The sequence below is a fragment of the Poecilia mexicana genome, unplaced genomic scaffold, assembly GCF_051168715.1.
Source record: "Poecilia mexicana isolate PSO_F unplaced genomic scaffold, ASM5116871v1 scaffold_8, whole genome shotgun sequence".
Taxonomy (NCBI): Eukaryota; Metazoa; Chordata; class Actinopteri; order Cyprinodontiformes; family Poeciliidae; genus Poecilia; species Poecilia mexicana.
In genome coordinates this window covers 13357139-13377148 of record NW_028263377.1, presented here as the reverse complement: position 1 = coordinate 13377148, position 20010 = coordinate 13357139, and the positions used below count along the sequence as shown (strand labels likewise).

Below are 20010 nucleotides of genomic sequence, written 5' to 3'. Positions count from 1 at the left end.
TGAAAGCTGGAACTTCTCCTGATTGCTTCCCACACAGACAAATGGCAGTTCAAACAATAGCAGACAATCTGCTGTAACTACAGGTAACATAAAGGTCAATAGGCCGGAATAAGTTACCATTTTTAAAACTATAATTAGACTATTTCAATCAAAACATGTTAAGTTTTAAAACTATTTTTAAAACTTATTTTAAATTTATTTTAAATTTATTTTCTTAAAACAAAAATAATAGATTAGATGTGCTTTTATTTTCACCGTTTTTTTTGTTGTTGTTTTTAATAGCATGAAAATGGACACTTTAGAATGTCAGTCAGGTGAATCTGTACAACCTCAGAAAATACTGAAGGCTCTAAGTAATAACATTATGACAGAGTTGTACAACTTAGGCTTCATTTGGCGATAAATCATGTCTTGTGAACACTCAAATCAGCTTAGATAGCGTTCCCCCTTAATGAATTAATTAGAAAATTGTATTTTGTGCTTTCTTAGGTTATACACAAAAGTGGTTGATGATCTGACATACTTAGATGTAATAAGCCATGTCACAACCATTTCTCTGAAGTACACTAGACTACCCCTAGATACTTAAAAACAAAATATTCATTCAAGGAAGTTACCAGTTAAGACATTTGGAAGATACCGTTATTGCAATACAAAAGTCTAAAATGTCACAATCACCTAAGATACATTCATTTGCCAAATAACATCAGTAATGACACGAAATAATAAAAAGACGTTTTCGCTTTTTTTGTGAGAAAAAGTTTATAAAAATGGGAAGACTATTTTATTCATAGCGCAAGTTTTACATATAATCTCGCGTGACCTTAACTATCTGAAATCCTGTGCTTAACGGAAGCCGCTGTAGGTCAATTTAAGTCGGCGTGCTCATTTGAACTGATACGAAGCAGAAGACGGGCGGCCCAGCACTGATTATACAACTTTCCAATCAATATTGTAGGTACAGTTTCAGAGGGGCTTATTTTCAACAAAGTATGTTATTACGTCGTTCGCACTGCACTTTAGAAAACATGTTGATGAAGCAACTATCAAAATTAATGTCGACGTTAGCACGGCTAGTAATTTTAGCATTAGCAGCTTAGCGGCTAACGGTAGCCGGGAAAACGTGTTCAGCTAATTTTTAAAATTACTACTGAATTTGTGTCAGTAGCGTGTAACGTTAAACATGTGTTAGACACTTCTGGTTCTCAGAATAATTATAGATCGGGTCTGTTTTGTTACAGTCGGGGGAGTTATTAGTTTCAACCCGGGGCACATTGTGAGCACACCCGGGGGAACTACCTCACCGTGTAGGCCTGAAGTAGAAGGGCAACTTTTGCAGCATCAGGTCTGCTGTATTGAGTAGATCAATTAAAACATGCCACATGCTAAACTACCAGTGTATTATTCAGTCGGAATAACGCGCCATTATATTCTTTCTGGTGGTCGCATCGCGGTAGTGCCCGGTCGTAGCGCATTTGTTTCCTCATAACTTTTCTTTGCACGCGTCTCCTCCGATGACCCGCGTGTCTTTGGCCCACCCGCTGGCAACGAAATTTGGGCTAAAATATTGAGACCAGCTGTGTGGACTGGCGGACCGGGTGGCGTGGGGGCGGAGATAGGATTAACATGAGGTGGTTAAGCCGGGTCACGGAGATTTTAGCTGGTCGTGTGGTTTAATGGCTTTGTTTTTGTGCCGCAAACATGTTCTACTTAAAACCCATTTGCTAGCAGACAGGATTTGTTCCCACTTGAGCCAGCGCTGCGTTGGTGCCTGTAGAACGTAGCTCGTTGCTAGCCTGACTATACATGTGGATCGGAAATGATGCATTAAAACCACCTGACCTCCACTGATGGTTTTTGTATTCATACTGTCTGATCTGAAACCACATGCCTTCACCATATTCTGCGTGTTGCGTGCATCTCACCACACATGTTGAAGTGTAGCTGTTTCTGTGTCAACAGGATGGAGTGGCAGCCAGATGAACAGGGACTCCAGCAGGTCCTCCAGCTGCTTAAAGACTCCCAGTCGCCCAACACTGTCACACAAAGAGCAGTCCAACAAGTATCCTGCTGCAGTGTAATTTTAAGGGGTAACCCATCAGTTTCCAATACGGATTTGAGCAGATTCTGATTTCTCTTTCAGCACTAAAAAAAGAAGGTTTTAAAATGTTCTATAGTGTGTCTGCAATTTTTTGTGACCATTGGGAAGTCCATGAACGTTCTTCTAAAAATTAACACTGATCTCACAATTTAATTTGGCATTTTTACATTAACCTTAAATGTTGGTAGCATTGCTAAGACCAGAGTTTCCGTGTGTATTCCTTTAATTACTGTAGATTCATCCCTCCTCCCTGAGATTATCAAAAAGTTATAAAGATAGACATGCTATTTTGTGATGCATTTTGATAATGATAGAACATCTTTAAAAATCATTGCTGTTTAATTTTGGCAATAGATTCTTTGGTTAGATCTGTGTCTGCATACAGCCATAAACCTGCAAATGCTGCTTTTAGAAATTAAACTATCTCCTTGTCAAATGAACTCAGTTAATTCAAAAATACTTTATTAATCCTAAAGGGAAATTAAAGTAGTTACAATGTCAAAGTCTGGAGCCGAATATAAACCAGCCACCACCAGATTTGGCTGTGCATCTGTAAATGAGTGTGTCCTTTTGTAAAATTGATGCTAATGATTAACAGTGGTTGTTGAATTCAATATTGAGCTAATTTGACATGTGTAGCACAAGCACTTTAACAAAGCTTGAGCTTCTAAACTTTAAACAGTTCCTCAGTGTGTTTCGTCTGATTTTGGTGAATAACATTGTCCTTAACTGCTTTACTAGAAACTTGAACAACTCAATCAGTTCCCCGATTTCAACAACTATCTCATCTTTGTCCTCACAAGACTGAAAACTGAAGGTAAGCATATGGCGTTTGGTTGAATTCAAACACTTCTCTAGGAATTTGAAGATGAACTTGTCATGTTTTATTAATTCATGATTTTTTCAAGCTGTCAACATGTCTTCCTTGCTTCACTAATCATGTTTGGGGACATTTTTCTACATGTGGAAATGTCAACAGGTCTGAAGTAGGCTGACGCAGTTCTAAGTCATTCTGTGCCTACACTTGAACTACAAGTGTTTAGCTTGGATTGTCCTTTCATTAGAATGTAAACAAAGACAGAAAATGACTAAATCAGCTGAATCTGTAACTTCGGCAGAGAATAAATCAAATCAAGATGACTTGATGACTCGCTTGCCTGTTGCTAGCCTGACTATACATGTGGATCGGAAATGATGCATTAAAACCACCTGACCTCCACTGATGGTTTTTGTATTCATACTGTCTGATCTGAAACCACATGCCTGCGTAACATGCACCAGATTCTTATGTCTGTCTTTTTATGCCCTTAATTCTTATGATGTTAACATACAAATCAGTAAATTCTCTAGAAGTGACTTTTTTTCTTTCATGTATTCCTCTCACCCGATTCGTACATCAATGTCTTTATTTCTTCTCTGCTCAGATGAGCCGACTCGCTCTTTGAGTGGTTTGATACTGAAGAACAATGTTAAGGCCCACTACCAGAACTTTCCTTCAGGAGTTTCCGATTTCATCAAGCGAGAATGCCTCAACAGCATCGGCGATCCGTCGCCGCTTATCCGGGCCACAATTGGTGAGTTTTTTTGTTTTTTTTTTCCTCCTCCCTAAATAAATGAATGAAGCTAATGAGCTGTTCTCGTCATTTCTGTTACTTTCTGGAGATGATGCATTATAAACATCTGAGTACCCGTGAAGGTCTTTGTATTCATACTGTCTGATCCAGAACGCCTGCAAAAACTGTGACCGTATGTTTGATTTTTAAACGTGAGTGGAGGCTGGTGTATAATCTCTGCCTCCTCTGCTCTGCCAGGCATCCTCATCACTACGATCGCCTCCAAAGGAGAGCTGCAATCATGGCCAGAGCTGCTCCCACAGCTCTGCAACTTGCTCGACTCGGAGGATTACAACACTTGTGAGGTCAGTATCTACAGAGCTGCGACTTTTATAACTCTATTTTAGACAAAATCTACTTCCTGATGGCTAGCTGTACTTCTTTAGACCGAGTTTAAAGCTCGGATTGAAAGTTGAAATGTGTGCAGTGCTTTTAATCCCCATTTCTCTACGTCGATCTTCTGATTTCGTCTCGTTCTCTCCTCTGTGTCTCCGTCTATGTTTGCGTTTGATTTGACAGCCTTTCTGTGTATGTCCGTGTCTCAGGGCTCATTCGGGGCATTGCAGAAGATCTGCGAGGACTCGTCGGAGCTGCTGGACAGCGACGCTCTGAACAGGCCCCTCAACGTTATGATACCTAAATTTCTTCAGTTCTTCAAGCATTGCAGTCCAAAGATTAGGTACAGGAGAGAGCAGGAAATGCTACTTGTGTGTCTCATGCAGTTGGAGACGTTGTAGATGGTTTTTGCAGCTCCTAAAGTAATTCCTGACATCTTACTGTGATCAGAACTAGCAATCTGTCAGCAGCTTGGTTTCCCTTGTAAAGCAGTTTTTTCTTTTTTCTTTTTTTTGTAACTTTGAGAATGTTTTAAATGAGGGAAAATATTTATTCAGTGCAGAAAAAGGTTATATTTGTTTATTTAAAAAACAAAAATCTCTTCCATGCTGATGGACTGATTTTTCTTGCAGGTCCCACGCTATCGCCTGCGTGAACCAGTTCATCATCGGGAGAGCCCAGGCGCTCATGGACAACATTGACACCTTTATAGAGGTTAGTTGGCTTGTGACGGTCATTAAATGAGTGCATGCATTTTAAAACGGTTTGCATCCTTAACATTGCTTCCCTTCCAGAGTCTGTTTGTGCTGGCAGCAGATGAAGACTCTGAGGTCCGTAAGAACGTGTGCCGAGCGCTGGTCATGTTGCTGGAAGTCCGCATCGACCGCCTAATCCCCCACATGCACAGCATCATTCAGGTGAGTTCAGGCCAGCAGGCGGCTTTAGAGAAGCTAAGCGAAAGTTTTGTCCATACTGGGCATCCGATGAACTCTGTTTTCTCCGTCTCCTACAGTATATGCTGCAGCGGACTCAGGATCCTGATGAGAACGTGGCTCTGGAAGCCTGCGAGTTCTGGTTGACTCTAGCAGAGCAACCCATTTGTAAGGAGGCGCTGTCTGGACATCTGGTGCAGTGAGTAACTTTTGCACTATTAGTGTAGTCTGGTGGTTTACTGTTGAATTTGGGGAATAAATTCAATCATCACCTGATCCAGGATTTCTTCGGATCGTATTGTAGGTTCTGAAAGGGTGGTTGTGTGTTTGTTGCAGAAGTGTGATGTGAAAGTGGTTCAGAGTTAACGAGTTCTACTTGCACACAAAACGCATTCAGTCACATGGTGGCAGCAGCAATGTTAGGCTAAGAAGTTGCTTAGCTTCTTCATGCAATTGGAAGATGGTCAGAGTCAATAGATGAAGCTTGATATCGTTCACATCCTTCAGGACGAAGCATGTTTGGTTTAGGACGGCCTAGTCAAATCCAATTGGTAAAGGCTTGCAGCTGCAACGTCCCCCTTTCGCTACTTTATATTGATCCGTCAACTAACTAAAGTCCCAACCAAATGCTTTGAAGTTTTGAGTAAACTCACAAAACATGAACAAGTACAAGGGGTGTGAACACTTTAACAAGGCATTGTAACCAATTCATTCTTCTCCCTCTTTAGACTGATCCCTGTTCTAGTAAATGGGATGAAGTATTCAGAGATCGACATCATACTATTGAAGGTAAGAACAGTATTTGGTACTTTGCAGATGCTGAAGGTGTCTTGCGCTCTTGCTGACGCGCCGGAGACATTCATGATTGAATTTACTGCAAAGAGCTCGTTATGACGGAGCAGCCAGCTTGGTGCTGAGGCGGTACTTCCTGCTTTTTCAGGGAGACGTGGAGGAAGACGAGGCGGTGCCGGACAGCGAGCAGGACATCAAGCCCCGCTTCCACAAGTCGCGCACTGTCACCTTGCAGCACGAAGGAGGGGAGGGCGAAGAGGACGAAGACATCGAAGATGAGGATGATGATGACGACGACGATGCGCTGACTGACTGGAACCTGCGTAAGTAATGAGAAATTTAGTCACTGGGGTCAGAAAAGGATGTGTGCGTTTTTCAGGCTGCAAGTCTGGTCCTCATTTCAATTTTAGTAAAAGTAAGCGATTTATTTCTGAACCCACCTAATTGATTTTCAAATATGGAAACTGAAACCTCCCTTGTTAATCTGTCTGTATATTTAAATAATCATGTGATTTATTCCCTCCCTTCTTTTGTGTTATTTTAAAATCATAGGAAAGTGTTCAGCTGCAGCGCTCGACGTTCTGGCCAACGTGTTCCGTGACGAGCTGCTGCCCCACCTTCTGCCGCTTCTGAAAGGGTTGCTCTTCCACCCGGACTGGGTCATCAAGGAGTCTGGCATCCTGGTGCTTGGAGCCATAGCTGAAGGTCAGATTAGCAGAATGTCCTTCTGTTGCTGTAGCTGTTGGCCATGGTGTCTTCAGCTATCCAAAGAAATATTGAAATGTTGAATTTCTGCATGGTGACCATTTTATTTTTAACTCATCAGTACCTGGACATGATGAAACACCCAGCTCATTGAAACAAAATGATACATTTTGTTCCCAAAACACGTTCTGATCCAGATACTGAATAATTAATGACTCTAGTTGGTGCAGTGGAGCATTTGCTCACAGACTTGGCCCAGCAGTGCTTTAGCCATGCTGAAGTTTTGACATCAGAAATGCTGATCCTGCACAGGGAACAAAAGTTGTCGGATTTTGCTCTCCAGCTGATTTCTCTTCTCGTCTAACCAGCGAGGGCTGCCTTCTGTGTTTAAATGTTTATCGACATCTAGAACAGCTCATGAAGAAATCACTGTCACTTGTGCAGCCACTATCATTCAGTTCGCTCTGTTTATTGTCGGATTGTTAAAGTAAATTTTCTCCTTTTCTTCTGGCCCAGGTTGCATGCAGGGCATGGTGCCCTACCTGCCTGAGCTCATCCCTCACCTCATCCAGAGTCTGAGCGACAAGAAGGCCCTGGTGCGCTCCATCGCCTGCTGGACCTTGAGTCGCTACGCGCATTGGGTGGTCTCCCAGCCCCCAGACTCCTACCTCAAGCCCCTCATGACGGAGCTCCTGAAACGCATCTTGGACAGCAACAAGAGGGTGCAGGAGGCCGCCTGCAGGTGAGCAGCTTTCCTCTCCTCCTCCGCTCCCCTTTATGTGGACATAATAACTTCTGCACATTGATTAACTATGATAGACTTTTTTCCCCTCCTCTGACACACGTTCTGCTTGTGCTAAGCTTTATGAATTACACCCAGATTGAGAAAAATAAGAATTTCCATCTTGGGTTTTCAGCTCCTTTGCCACCCTGGAGGAGGAGGCGTGCACAGAACTGGTCCCCTACCTGAGCTTCATCCTGGACACGCTGGTGTTTGCCTTCGGAAAGTACCAGCACAAGAATCTCCTCATCCTCTACGATGCTATCGGGACTTTGGCAGATTCAGTGGGTCACCATCTTAATCAACCTGTAAGTGTCGTCTTTTTTTTTCTTTTCTTTTTTTTCCCTTCTTTCTTGCCTCTATGACCTCAGTTTTGTGATTTGAGTCCATTTGAGATGATGCGTTTAGATTTGCATAGACGAGACAATAATAGGCGGACTCTTGTCAGAGAATTTGCAAGTGTTTTGTCTGTTGCCATTGAAGGCGTGTCTTGTTGGAGGAAATTGAAATTGCAATTCTAACGTAAAAACAAACTAGGTCATAACTACTTTAGCAGTATTGTAATGGTTTTTTTCTCTGCTTTATTTACTCATCACTAATCAGAGGCATGTTTTCTAGGAGTACATTCAGAAGCTGATGCCCCCTTTAATAGCAAAGTGGAATCAGCTGAAAGATGAAGACAAGGATCTTTTCCCATTATTAGAGGTGAGTATCTTTTGGGTAAAAATATATTTTCTCATCCAAAGCAAACGAGTACTTTTTATTTATTTTTTTTTAATTACCAAAATCATAAATTAAACCTGAGTTTTCTAGCTACCATCATGTTTAAGCAAACCCCCAAACTGCTGTGTTTTTCTTCCAGTGTCTGTCGTCCGTAGCGACAGCGCTGCAGAGCGGCTTCCTGCCGTATTGTGAGCCTGTTTATCAGCGCTGCGTCACGTTGGTCCAGAAGACGCTTGCTCAGGCCATGGTGAGAACCTGGCCTGAGCCAGACATTTTTCTTCTCAAGAGTTTCCACACACGTGAAACTTACTCCCTCTCCTCTCTGTCCAGATGTACAACCAGCATCCTGACCAGTACGAGGCTCCAGACAAGGATTTTATGATCGTGGCCTTGGATCTGCTGAGTGGGCTTGCCGAGGGGCTCGGTGGCCACGTGGAGCAGCTAGTGGCTCGATCGAATATAATGACCCTTCTTTTTCAGTGCATGCAGGTGTGAACAGAATTTTTGACTCTTCACTTTTGTGGATATGTTTTTTTTTACTTAAGTGTAACAGTAAGTTCTCTGGTTCTGTCACAGGACACCATGCCTGAAGTGAGGCAAAGCTCCTTCGCCCTGCTGGGGGATCTAACCAAGGCGTGCTTCCTCCATGTGAAGCCCTGCATTGGTTAGTCACTTTAAATGTTACTTAGAAATAAAATTGTATCCGCTGTTGTCGTACGTGGCTCATTTTTAACTATTTAAGCCCGAAAATAAGTAACATTATCTTTTTGTAAGCATTCTGTGCTTTGCCTCCTTCCAGCTGAGTTTATGCCCATCCTGGGGCTCAACCTGAATCCAGAGTTCATCTCTGTGTGTAACAACGCCACCTGGGCCATCGGGGAGATCTCTATGCAAATGGGTAAGAGAGCTGCTCCTGGTTTAAATGACTTATTTCTGTTCTTAATTCAGTATCTGGACGTGATGAAACACCCAGCTCATTGATGCACGATGATACATTTTGTTCCCAAAACATTTTCTGATCCAGATACTGAATATTTCATGGTTCTAGTTTAGGGTAGAGTCTAGTCTTGTAAGATAAATGTATAAATGTTTCTTGTTTGGAAACTGTGTTGCTCTTTTGTCTTATGTATTTATACTTACATATGTATGTATAAGATATGAAGATCAGTATCTTATAGAAGTACATACATCTGTTGCAGTATTTTTATTTTTTTTTCTTCAGTTGTCTTCATTTGTCTTCTCTGCTCTTCCTCTGTGTAGGTGCAGAGATGCAGCCTTACGTCGGCATGGTCCTCCCTCATCTGGTGGAGATCATCAACAGACCCAACACACCCAAAACTCTGCTGGAAAACACAGGTACACACACAATCACCGACACACACGAGTTGTGCTCTGGACAGACCAACAGATGACCTGAAGCGTTTTTGTTGCATTTTCACGTCTGCAGCCATTACGATCGGCAGACTCGGGTTCGTCTGCCCTCAGGAAGTGGCCCCACAGCTGCAGCATTTCATCAGACCCTGGTGCGTCACTTGCAAAAGCTTCTATTTTTGAAAATAGTTTTAAAGCATATTTGTTTATAATGTTTTTATTTTTCTTTATATAAAAGGTGCACGTCATTGAGAAATATTAGAGATAACGAGGAGAAGGACTCGGCTTTTCGGGGAATCTGCGTTATGATTGGTGTCAATCCTGCAGGAGTTGTACAGGTGAGATGATTTATTTCTGCTAAACATGTCTGATTATAAAACCACGCCAGTTCCATGTTGGTGTACTAAGAGAACAAATCTCATCTCTGCAGGACTTTATTTTCTTCTGTGACGCTGTGGCTTCATGGGTCAACCCAAAGGACGACCTGCGAGATATGTTTTATAAGGCAAGTGACAGATGAGGAGTAATCCCAATCTTTCCCTGCTTGGTCTTTGCTCACCACACTGTGATGATCATTCATCAGACATTCGAAATCTGATTCCAAGGTGCGGATTATTATGATTCTGAGAAGTGTGGCTCAAACCTCTTTCACAAAACCCTCTCAAAGTTTATTGGTCTTTGAGAGGAAAAACTTGTGTTATTACACTATTACCGATAAATTACTTTTTGAACAACAATATTATCGCTTATCGCAATAATTACTGTTACAATTTATTGTCCAGCAAAATTTATTGCTGGACAATAAATTTGTCCAGCAATTAGAGACAATTAGGCCTGTCTCTAATTGCCCTTAATACCTTCACCAGATGTATCTTGGTGTGATGTGACTTATTACCCCCATACCAAATATAATTTTAATCTTCTTTTTTTTCCCCTCATTCTGGTTCTGTTCAACGTCACCAGATATAAATGGTCGCCCATTAGCCTCCCAGTGCAGATTCAGCTATGAAGCGTGTTAGAGCTTAGATGTTTTTTGTTTTTCTCTGCAGATCCTGCATGGCTTCAAGGACCAGGTGGGGGAAGAGAACTGGCAGCAGTTCTCTGAGCAGTTCCCCCCTCTGTTGAAAGAGCGACTATCGGCCTGCTACGGTGTCTAATCCAACCCTTGTTCCACTGACCTGTCAAGTAAGTAAGTCCTTACCTTCGTAAGGTCATTTCCTCCAAGTCGAAAGCCTCTGGATGTGATGAAACACCCAGCTCATTGAGAACTAATGATACATTTTGTTCCCAATTTCATTGTTCTGATCCAGAATCCCACTCTTCACCAGTGTAGGTGTTTCTGACCAGTGAAGTTTCCCGTAAAAAGACTTATTTTTTTCTTCTTTTTTTATTTTTCTTTTAGGTTCATGAAGGGGAGGGTAACAGGGGAACTCATTGCACTGCCCAAATCATGGGGAGAAAGTGGAGCTGGAGGGATGCGACTGGCCCCGATCCTCCAGTCTGCGGATGGCCTCCTTTTCCCCTGCGCCCTGTTTGTCTCTGAGGGAGGGTGGGATGAGGGCGGTAGCTGAGGGAGGGTAAACCAGGGATATATGTATACCTCTCGTAATAAATGCCTCACTGCTAGAAACTCAAAAGTGACTTTCGCCAACCGCAATCCAGGGATGTTCAGGGAGGTGAGGGCAACACAGCGGGGTTGGGGTGGGGGGTGGGGGCAGAGTTCAGACCCTCCCCCCCTCCGTCTTCACGATTGGATTGTTCATACAAGTTAGTGACGTCTGGAAGGGGAGGGGGGTGGGCAGATAGGTACCAAAAGTAATTATCCGAACCAGCAAATACTACAAAGCATGTAGGACGCTCACATGTAGCTGTTAAAACAGAAAACGGATGCTTTTACTTTGTAACGATGTGCACAGAACCTTTGCACCTTTTCCAAGAAAATTGCATACACCTTTCTATATGCACACTCACACAAACGCGCATCTCTGTTCATATGTACATTTCCGTCTGATCCGTAGATTTCCTTTCTAAGTGTAGGACTTTATTTCTTTCCCGTCAACAGAAGCAGTTAAGGTTTACGTCAACCCAGTTCCAACATACTATAATCCACATAACCTAGGCTTTAAGTTGCATGTTCACGTGAATGTCTCGTTTATTTGTAGCATTAATCGTCAGTTTTCGGGCCGTCTGCCGCTTTGGTTCGTGTGTCCCCCTCCGATCATTCTAATCATCGCCCCCTATAGTTTTAACCGAGGTTGTTTGCGTTAAGACCAGCTATAGATAGATTCAGGAAATAAGTTCATGTTTGATGCATCAAGATTGCTAATACTGTAAGCAGATCAAGAATCGTATTCGCTGCTGTGGCTTTGTTAGTATATTTAAAGAAACGGACTCGCTGACAGAAATCACCAAGAATGAGTTTCTACTGGTATAAATGCACTTTTTTTTTTATTCCTGTTCCGATGAAATATAATTTCTATTGTAAGACGTACAGTGATAATATGCTGAAGTTGTTAGCTTCTCTGGATAAGTGACTTTTAGGACTGCTGTAAGCAAAATGATAATAAAGTTAAGAGTAAGACTTAAGCGAGGCCATAGATTCGTAACTCCTAAACGGGGATGAATAGGATCATAGGAAGAAGGCACTGCACCCATTAATGCATCGGAAATGGTTTCTGCCTCTCTCTTCAAACTTCAGGGTTAGAGATGCACTGATCAGATTTTAGTGGCCAATTTCCGATCTCGATTGTGTGTTTTTTTTTTTGTTTTTTTTTTAATCTTTCAGCCACCAGTACTAGTTTTAGCCGATTCTGATTTCGGGTTTAAAACCCATTAATGCAAAGTAAGAATAAATGATAAACGTCACTTTTTTTTTTTTATTCCAGTCTTAATATTAGCTGTGTTATTTGTAGTGTGAGAAGAGGAGGGTTCTTGCCATATGTGCTAGATTTACTACTTTAATGCAAAGATTGTATGTCGGCAGTCAGCATTACTGAAACAAGTGTCTCCTTGTGTATTCCCTAAAGAATGTAGATCCTTAAGGCCTTGGCAGACCTTACTGTTTGGAAACACAAACAAGGCTCTATTTATGCTATTTTTTTTCTTTTAGCTTTGGTCACTAAAGGAGATGTAAAGTTTTCACTGCAACCTCATATGGGGTGGTAGCCTTGAGTTAAAGAATAAAATAATTTCACATCAGAATATTAATCCTGTTTTTGCTTCTTTGTGGCTCTTGAAAGATGAATTATCCATACTGGGAGAGCAGTACTGCCACCATGTGGCGCTTTGCGGTAAAGGAGACCAAGAAACTAATTGAACATGTTAACTTTAAGGTTTCCAAAAGGTTGTGAACGTATGCATTAAAAAATCAAATCTTGCTTTCTTGCAGCTTAAAAAAACCCCAAATATGCTTTAATAGGTTGCAGAGCCTCCTCTAAATTCAATTTAAACATTATTGATATAGAAATTGGCTACCTTAGAGGAATCTTCACTTAAGAGTATTGCACATGGGGCATTCACTGACTGGGAAAATATCAGATATCCAAGACTGAACCTTTTTTCTTTTCTCAGTGCATCTCTATTCTTGGTTATTGATGTTTGAGGCATCCCTGATCTTAAACATTAGAGTTTTAGCAGTTTTCTAGCTTGGCTGCTGGACTTACATGGTACTGCTCCTGCTTCCTATCAAACTAGTGATTGTTGCCATATGTTCTCTTGTTGATACTGTGTAGGCTACGTCTGGGAATGCTGGGCGTCATTTTAATTCTTAGATTACACTGGTTACCTTATCCGTGGGAGTGTTGGTTATATTTTTTAAGTTCTTGTCCATAGTTGATGGTTACATTGGAGGTGTGTGTGGATTTTTGTCTGTTGGTGTTTACAGAAGTACTTCTTAGACAAAATTTTGCACCAGCCCTACTCTGAAATTGTTCTAGGGAGTACAGTCTGACTCATGCCTGCTTTCATGTAGCCCCCAGATGCATTTGGTTGCCAGTCAGCAAGTGATTTTGGTTGTCAGGTTGCTTAAAAAAAAAAAAAAAAAAACTCCAAAGATGAAGGTGTTTTCATGAAAATAGATCTATTCCTGCCTGATTGAATAAAGAGATGCCAGCTTCTGTTGATGGATTATGCATTTTGTAGGTTAATGTGATGTTTTTCTTTTTTTTTTTTTTTTTTTTTTTTTTTTTTTTTTGAGGGGGGTTCCTTCCACAAATGTGATAGATTTTTTTTTTTTTTTGTTACTGATATGACTGTTTAGGATCTGAAACCACTTTCTGCAGCATCACAGTGAGACCACAGCTCATTTGGAGGTGCAAAAGAAAGCATTGACAAGCGCTCACAAGTGAAATTGTGCCGTATACAGTTGAATGTTTAATTCGGTTCTTTAAAAAAAAAAAAAAGAAAAAGTAAACTCCAATGTATGCTCTGTTTTTCCACTTATTTTCTTTCTTGTTTTTGTTTACGTTCATGACAGTTTTTTTTTATTTATTTTGATTTGTTTTATATATTTTATTGTGCTATTGTGCACAATTTTTTATTTTTTTGGATTTCAAAAGGTTTTTTTTTTTCTTTTTATTCTTTTTATTTAAAGAGAAGCTTTCTTTTGTTTTACAGCTTATCATCTGATTATGTTACATTTGATGTGGGCTGAAGGCAAGTCAACGCCAGGAGATAATTTGAGGGGGAAATGTGGAAAACAAATCAACCTTTTTCTATTCTAAAGCTTGGCAAATGAATTTAATTTCTTTTTTGCTGACCTGTGGTGCAGGTGGGATTTGATCTGATGTACCCTTATGTAGTAATTGTGAAGAGGGGAAACCTTTTCCTTTTTAGATCTTTGAGTTGGCTGAAAGTTTTGTACCGTAAATGATAAATATATAGAACAATCATTGTGTTGAGAGTAACATCTGAAACTTGTCTTGTTTGGATTATGTGCCACGGCACCTGACAATATGGAATGAATGCCACTCTTAGAGACTTCATGAGCAGTTTTTTTGCTTTTAAATTTCTACAAAATAAAACGTGAATTATCCTGGAGTTGGAGTTTTTTTTTTCCTGTATTTTATTTTTTTGCCTTGAATTATAAATTACTAGTGTAAGTACATCTAAGCAGAATTAATTTCTCTCCCTATATTGTTCCAAAATATGAACCAAATGTTGATCAGATGAGAAAGACCTGAATAGATACTAAAAGTTATGATTAAATTTATTGAAAGCTGTTAAAACAACTAGATCCTGTGTGAAAATAGCCTTGGATATTGGATAAGAAGTTAACCCTATTGGGGACACATAGATGCCATCAATAAAATGTAAATTCAATTTTAAGTCTGGTCATAGGTGTTAGACAGTTTAAAGTTATGCTTGATTGTGGGTCAGAGGAAAAAAAAAAAGTAAATTGGTGCATAATACCGGAGGTGAAGAACCAAGCACTAAAATGACAACATTGGGCAGGAGATGCTATCAATAGTAAATATTATGCTTTGTCCTAAAATGTGAATACGCTCCAAGCAAGGCTGAATCTTCAGTTGAATAATATTAATGCTTAATTATATTTAAGTCCTAAATAAAATGGGCTACGTTTTTTATTTCTTCATGTAAGTTTCTTTAAGGCCGCGCCCACTGAGTGGCAAAAAGAAAAGTCGGAAAAAAGATGGTTGCGGACTTTATGAGTAATTTCGATTTACATAAAAATAAAATAAGAATACATATTTTTGCTTTGACCAAACGACTAAAATAGCAAAAGTAGCACTGAAAAAATAATGATGGAATCCGACACGAACGTTTTGCCACTCAAAAGAGCGTGTTTACCACCTCGTCGCGCAATGACGTAGGTTTAAACCCGCTGCAAAATCAGGGCGCGGCACCGATAATAACTTAACACTCAGGTTACTTGAAAAGAAAACATCCCAAGGAAACTCTAGTGAACATAAATAATTTAGAACTGAAGAACAACGAACTTCTCCAAAGTGAAAACTCAAAATAAAAATACGAACGTTGTTGCGGTTAATGACGTCATCCATGTGCACCGGAAGTTGTATTTTGAACTTTGGATTTTTCCCAACAGCACTGAGGTAGACTGTTTTGGATTGTGTTTTGATTGTTATCGCTTGTCATATTCCGTTTCGGGTGAGTTTTTTTTAGAGGTAACACACCTTTTTAAAGACTCGCAACTCGAGACAGCAACTTCACCTTGAACCTATCAAAGTGTATGCAAAGCTGTTAAGAAAATAGTGATTTTTAAACTAGATGGTTACTGTTTAATCAAAATATCAGATGTAACTGTCACATTAGAAAAATTTGGGACGTTTTTTTTTTAAGATAATGAATCAGAATCATTAGCTAAGAGAGATGTTTGCTTACAGCTGTTGAATTAGTGGTCATTTTAGGAAAAAGAAAGATGTCTGAGGTTAGAGATAACCAACATGAAACAGAATCAGGGAAAGGAGTTCCGGATGGACTGGACCAGCGGAACTCTCCATGTACTGACCGTTCCAACATGGAGCTCCAGGGGTAAAGCTCTTTTTTTTTTTTCCATCGATCTATGTCTTCATATTTATAGAGATGAAGATGAGTCATGACTCATTTTTTTCTGCATATTCCTTTCAGTCTTTCCCCTCCTCTTAGCTCACCGTCAGCAGGACCAAGTCCCTCACCATCTGCTTCTGCTGAGTCAAGTGACTTGCTGTTATTACCATGGGAGATCCTAACTCACATAGCTTCATACCTTCCAGCACATTGTTTGATCAACGTGCTGCCAAAGGTAGGAAGGACAAGCATGAAAATTTGTCAGAATTAGCTTTGAACATTTCATAGAAAAACGTCAGTGTATTTTATCAGAATTTATGCGGAGAAACAAAGCAGTGCAGAGCTGAAAAGTGGAAGTAGTTTTTCAAATTAAAATCTGAAAATTGATCTTTACAACATTCTTTATCCAATATGACTACGCTGAGCCAAATAACAGTGAAGGCTTTATTTCATTTATCGTTTTGTTTTGGTCTACTATTTGAAATCCCAATAAAATACACTGGAGTTTGAAGACATAATATTAGACAAAATTGGAAAAGTTCAAGACACTCCTGCACAAAGAGAAGATTTCTCATCTTTTACCGTGTTTCAGGTATGTCGCACTTTGAGTACAGTAGGTGAAGACACCACGGCTTGGCAGCTACGGGCGCAGAGACTAATTGGATCAAGAGTGAGGTTTCCAGTTGGGCCGAGGGATGACTTTGACTGGCCCACTTCTTGCCTGGAGATGGAGCAGCTCATTACCTTCTGGGCAGGTGAAGTGCAACATGTGACCAAACAGTCAGAGGAGGAAATGGATCGCGTGAGGCTGGAGGAGAGAGGACTGGTTGCTGAAGGACATGAAAATGAAGGAGGAGATGAGGTGGTTAGGGTGGGAGTGGCAGCACAGGAGGTTGCTTATGGTGCTGATGAAGGTATAGAAGTAGTAATGGAAGTGGAGAATGGTGAAATACAGGCAGTCTTAGATGAGGACCAGATGGAACAGTTGAGAGAGGGATTGGAAGGCAGGCTGGAGGTCGACGCAGCTGCACTGATTGAGGATGGGAGGATGGAGCTCAATGCCGATGTGGGGCCAGACGCAGCTCATCGTGTCCAAAACGACTTTGCCTACCCAAGATATCTCGACGACAGGGGAAGAATGGAAATGGTCCATCACCAACCCTCCAGAAGTCCTAGTCCTCCCCCGGCACTGGAGTGCATTACATTACCGTCAAGCCACATTGCCCTGGTCAACTCAGTGCTCCTCCTCGGAGGAAAGGGAGCAGTTTGTGCCACGGGGTCGCGAGACTATGACGTGAAACTTTGGGACCTGGAGGAAGGCTCTAACGGCACACTGCTGCACACGCTGGGAAGGAAAGGCGACTTCACATCCCATCAGGGCTGGGTCTGGTGCCTGGCATCCGAGGGTCCCCTTCTGGCCTCTGGGAGCTTTGATAGCACGGTGAGGCTGTGGGACTTACAGGCAGGCGGCACCAATAGAGGCCTGATCAGGACCGGGTCAGCTGTTCTCTGCCTGTCCTGTCAGAACGATGTTTTACTGGCCGGGACGTTTAACAAGAGGATCAATATGTATGACACGAGAGGTAAGAACACTTCACACATAGAGTTCCTTGTGAAAACATTTATATCCTGTAAATCCAGTTTTTCTTTCCTTCCTCTTCGACAAAATGTTTTTAGTGTTGGTCTTCCATATAAAGTGCCTATAGAAAACATTGAGGCTTTAAAAAAGTTCAACTTCCATGAAAGTCATTAAGTCATGAATTAAGTGAGTTAGTTTTGCTGTATAGCCCCATCACTGACAATTACTCCTGGTCAATCTGGAGGTTTTCTAAATGTTTAGTCATACAAATGACCTCGTTAGCATGGCCTAACGAAGTTATTGTTTTCCAGCTGCTGAACCATTGATTAAAAGTGTTCATCTCCATGGTAATGCTGTAATGTGCCTGGCTGCTGACGACACATACATCATCTCAGGGAGCGAAGACTGCACTGTGGCAGTCTATGACTGCAGGGCAATGAAGGCATTAAAGAAAATTAAGGTGGAGATGAATATTATACATATTTAATACATTTATTTTTTGCTCTTGTGCATCCAGTTTTAAGACTAAATAGTGTCAATGTTTCTGCTTTGCAGCTGAGCTCCTATTTATCCTCCATGAGCTACAGTGGCTATGAGGTTTGGGCTGGAGACAAGAAAGGCATGATGCACTCCTTCTCCATGCAGACCGGCACCTTAAAGCTCCTGTCCCGGTTTGATGTGGGACATACGGCTCTGGTTACTGGCATCCACAAGTCTGCAGGAAGCCTCTACACCTGCTCTACCGATAAAACCGTCAAGGTGGGTTTCAGTGAGAATTTCTGTTGTGTTGACTTCTAAACCCAGCACAGTCCTGCTTTGTAACCACATGTGTTTTGCAGATCCATATCCCAAGTGGACCACCAAGGACTTTATGTACACTGTGTCATGCTGGTGTAGTCCATGGGGTCAGTTCTATAAATAAAAATATAAATGTTTAATGACAGTAACCAAACTTCTATATACAGCTGAAAGCAGGTATTTGCATTCCACGTATAAAAAGACTCACCTCTTTTACTCACATTAAATGAGACTAAAATGCTGCACTGTTGTGTCAATAAGGATTACAAAAATAATTTCTATTGGTTAAATTTAAGAACTAGAGAAGGAATATTGTTGTATCTTTACACAACAATATGACTTCTGTTCCTGTACCACCAGTGGCTAAAAGGCCACGGGGGGGAAAAAAGGTAATGTGTCTTTTTATATAGTGAAGGTAAATATCTGACTTTATATTTAGCTTCTACTTTTAATAAAAATGATCATATTATTGTCTTTTTTTTAAGTTAAAGTGGTGATCTAATCCTTTTTTTTAATTATTTTATCTATTTCTGTTCCTCCTACTTCTAATGTCAGCTGAGTGTGGAGGCTGGAATCGTTGCTGTGTCCACCGGCGACGATACTGTGAATATCTGGAGACCCAGGAGATAAAATGCCACTGGAGATTCTGAAAAAAAAAAAAATCATACAAGATCTGCACTTGATGGCCATATTGATCTGTCTGCATTGTGAAATTTATGGATAAATGTTAAAAAAAAAATACAGAGAGGCTCTTCAGTTGAGGGAGTTTTTATTACTTACTAATAGATGCACACTGACAATAGAAAGAAAGCAGGATAATAAAGTGCATTTTCACTAAAGGATTTCAAAAAGTAAAACATTTTAAACAATGGATGCAAGAGAAAAAACCCCAGCAAATTTTGCTTTGCTTTGTCAGTAAACCTTATACAACTTTTGACAGATTTGGACATGAATGTTAAACCACTCAGTCTGCATGCATGTACAAATGTGTTAATCGTCCCACCTAATCAATTAAATTGTTTAGCCTCTTGTGTTTTTATGGACCCAGATACGCAAGCACAGCAAAATTAGCAAGTTTTTTCCCCCTTCAGGTCAAGCCTTAAAAGCCTTCTTGCACTTTATGAAATCCTGCTGTAGAAATCCAGGCTTTATTAACCTTGTTCTGTTTTTTTGTCTGTTTATATTTGTTGGTGAAAAGATAAATGCACCAAAATCCACCCCTGGATTTTATCTTAACTAAGGAATATTTCTATGTTGAAATCCAATAAACCAATATATGAAGTGAAATTACACTGACACAGTATGTCACACACGTGTGGTACAATACACTTGCAAATACCAAGCTACTCTACTCTAACACAGTAGAAGGTTCTGTTGTAACTTTCTTTGTCTGCTTAAAACGACAGCTTTATTACCTTCAGCCACACTGCCATATAAACAAACTGTTCCTTTTACTTCCTTTTAAGGTTCAACCTGAATTTTTTTTTTTAACTAGATGTTCAGTGTTGATGGAGTCCTGATTCATTTCCAAGTCATTTTGTCTTACACTCTTATTTGTCATATGATAGATTTAATTCAAGGATGTTTCTGTTGTTTTGGTGCTTTTTACTATTGTGTAATTTATATCTTGTAATTTTTATTCATTCTATGTTCAAACCTCAAAGAAACCACAAATATTTAATTGTTTATTGTATGTATGCAGTAACAAATTAAACTACAATGCACAATAAAAGTACTTCTGTTCTTATATTCGT

General features: G+C 40.5%; 2 protein-coding genes, 1 long non-coding RNA gene and 2 other non-coding genes across 5 annotated transcripts in view; 4 read left to right on the top strand and 1 right to left on the bottom strand.

Annotated features, from left to right (window-relative positions):
- The window catches only part of LOC148158002 (uncharacterized), a 277765-nt gene that overhangs the window by 108337 nt on the left and 149418 nt on the right, over nt 1-20010 (bottom strand). The gene's annotated exons all lie outside the window — the stretch shown is intronic.
- LOC106930934 (transportin-2) lies at nt 853-14391 on the top strand. Its single transcript, XM_015008803.2, has 25 exons — nt 853-954; nt 1963-2062; nt 2843-2918; nt 3526-3675; nt 3913-4019; nt 4260-4393; nt 4683-4764; nt 4845-4967; nt 5063-5181; nt 5711-5771; nt 5923-6097; nt 6327-6479; nt 6996-7221; nt 7397-7568; nt 7879-7965; nt 8123-8230; nt 8314-8472; nt 8560-8647; nt 8783-8881; nt 9244-9339; nt 9431-9506; nt 9593-9692; nt 9785-9859; nt 10404-10539; nt 10757-14391. Exons 2-24 carry the CDS (start codon nt 1964-1966, stop codon nt 10509-10511), a joined length of 2673 nt encoding a protein of 890 aa, XP_014864289.1. The 5' UTR covers nt 853-954; nt 1963; the 3' UTR covers nt 10512-10539; nt 10757-14391.
- On the top strand, nt 1814-1881 carry LOC148158004 (small nucleolar RNA SNORD41). Its single transcript, XR_015764132.1, has one exon. It is a non-coding gene; the product is annotated as a small nucleolar RNA SNORD41 (small nucleolar RNA).
- LOC148158003 (small nucleolar RNA SNORD41) lies at nt 3287-3354 on the top strand. The gene has a single exon (XR_015764131.1). It is a non-coding gene; the product is annotated as a small nucleolar RNA SNORD41 (small nucleolar RNA).
- fbxw9 (F-box and WD repeat domain containing 9) lies at nt 15364-20003 on the top strand. Its single transcript, XM_015008805.2, has 7 exons — nt 15364-15864; nt 15961-16114; nt 16472-17462; nt 17770-17918; nt 18014-18217; nt 18298-18363; nt 18812-20003. Exons 1-7 carry the CDS (start codon nt 15752-15754, stop codon nt 18884-18886), a joined length of 1752 nt encoding a protein of 583 aa, XP_014864291.2. The 5' UTR covers nt 15364-15751; the 3' UTR covers nt 18887-20003.

Coding starts and splice junctions, on each gene's coding strand:
- LOC106930934 (XM_015008803.2), top strand. CDS start 1,964: ATGGAGTGGCAGCCAGATGAACAGGGACTCCAGCAGGTCCTCCAGCTG. Junction 4,394..4,682: donor CATTGCAGTCCAAAGATTAG/GTACAGGAGAGA, acceptor TTTTTCTTGCAG/GTCCCACGCTATCGCCTGCG. Junction 8,231..8,313: donor AGACGCTTGCTCAGGCCATG/GTGAGAACCTGG, acceptor CTCTCTGTCCAG/ATGTACAACCAGCATCCTGA.
- fbxw9 (XM_015008805.2), top strand. CDS start 15,752: ATGTCTGAGGTTAGAGATAACCAACATGAAACAGAATCAGGGAAAGGA. Junction 15,865..15,960: donor TCCAACATGGAGCTCCAGGG/GTAAAGCTCTTT, acceptor TATTCCTTTCAG/TCTTTCCCCTCCTCTTAGCT. Junction 17,463..17,769: donor CAATATGTATGACACGAGAG/GTAAGAACACTT, acceptor ATTGTTTTCCAG/CTGCTGAACCATTGATTAAA.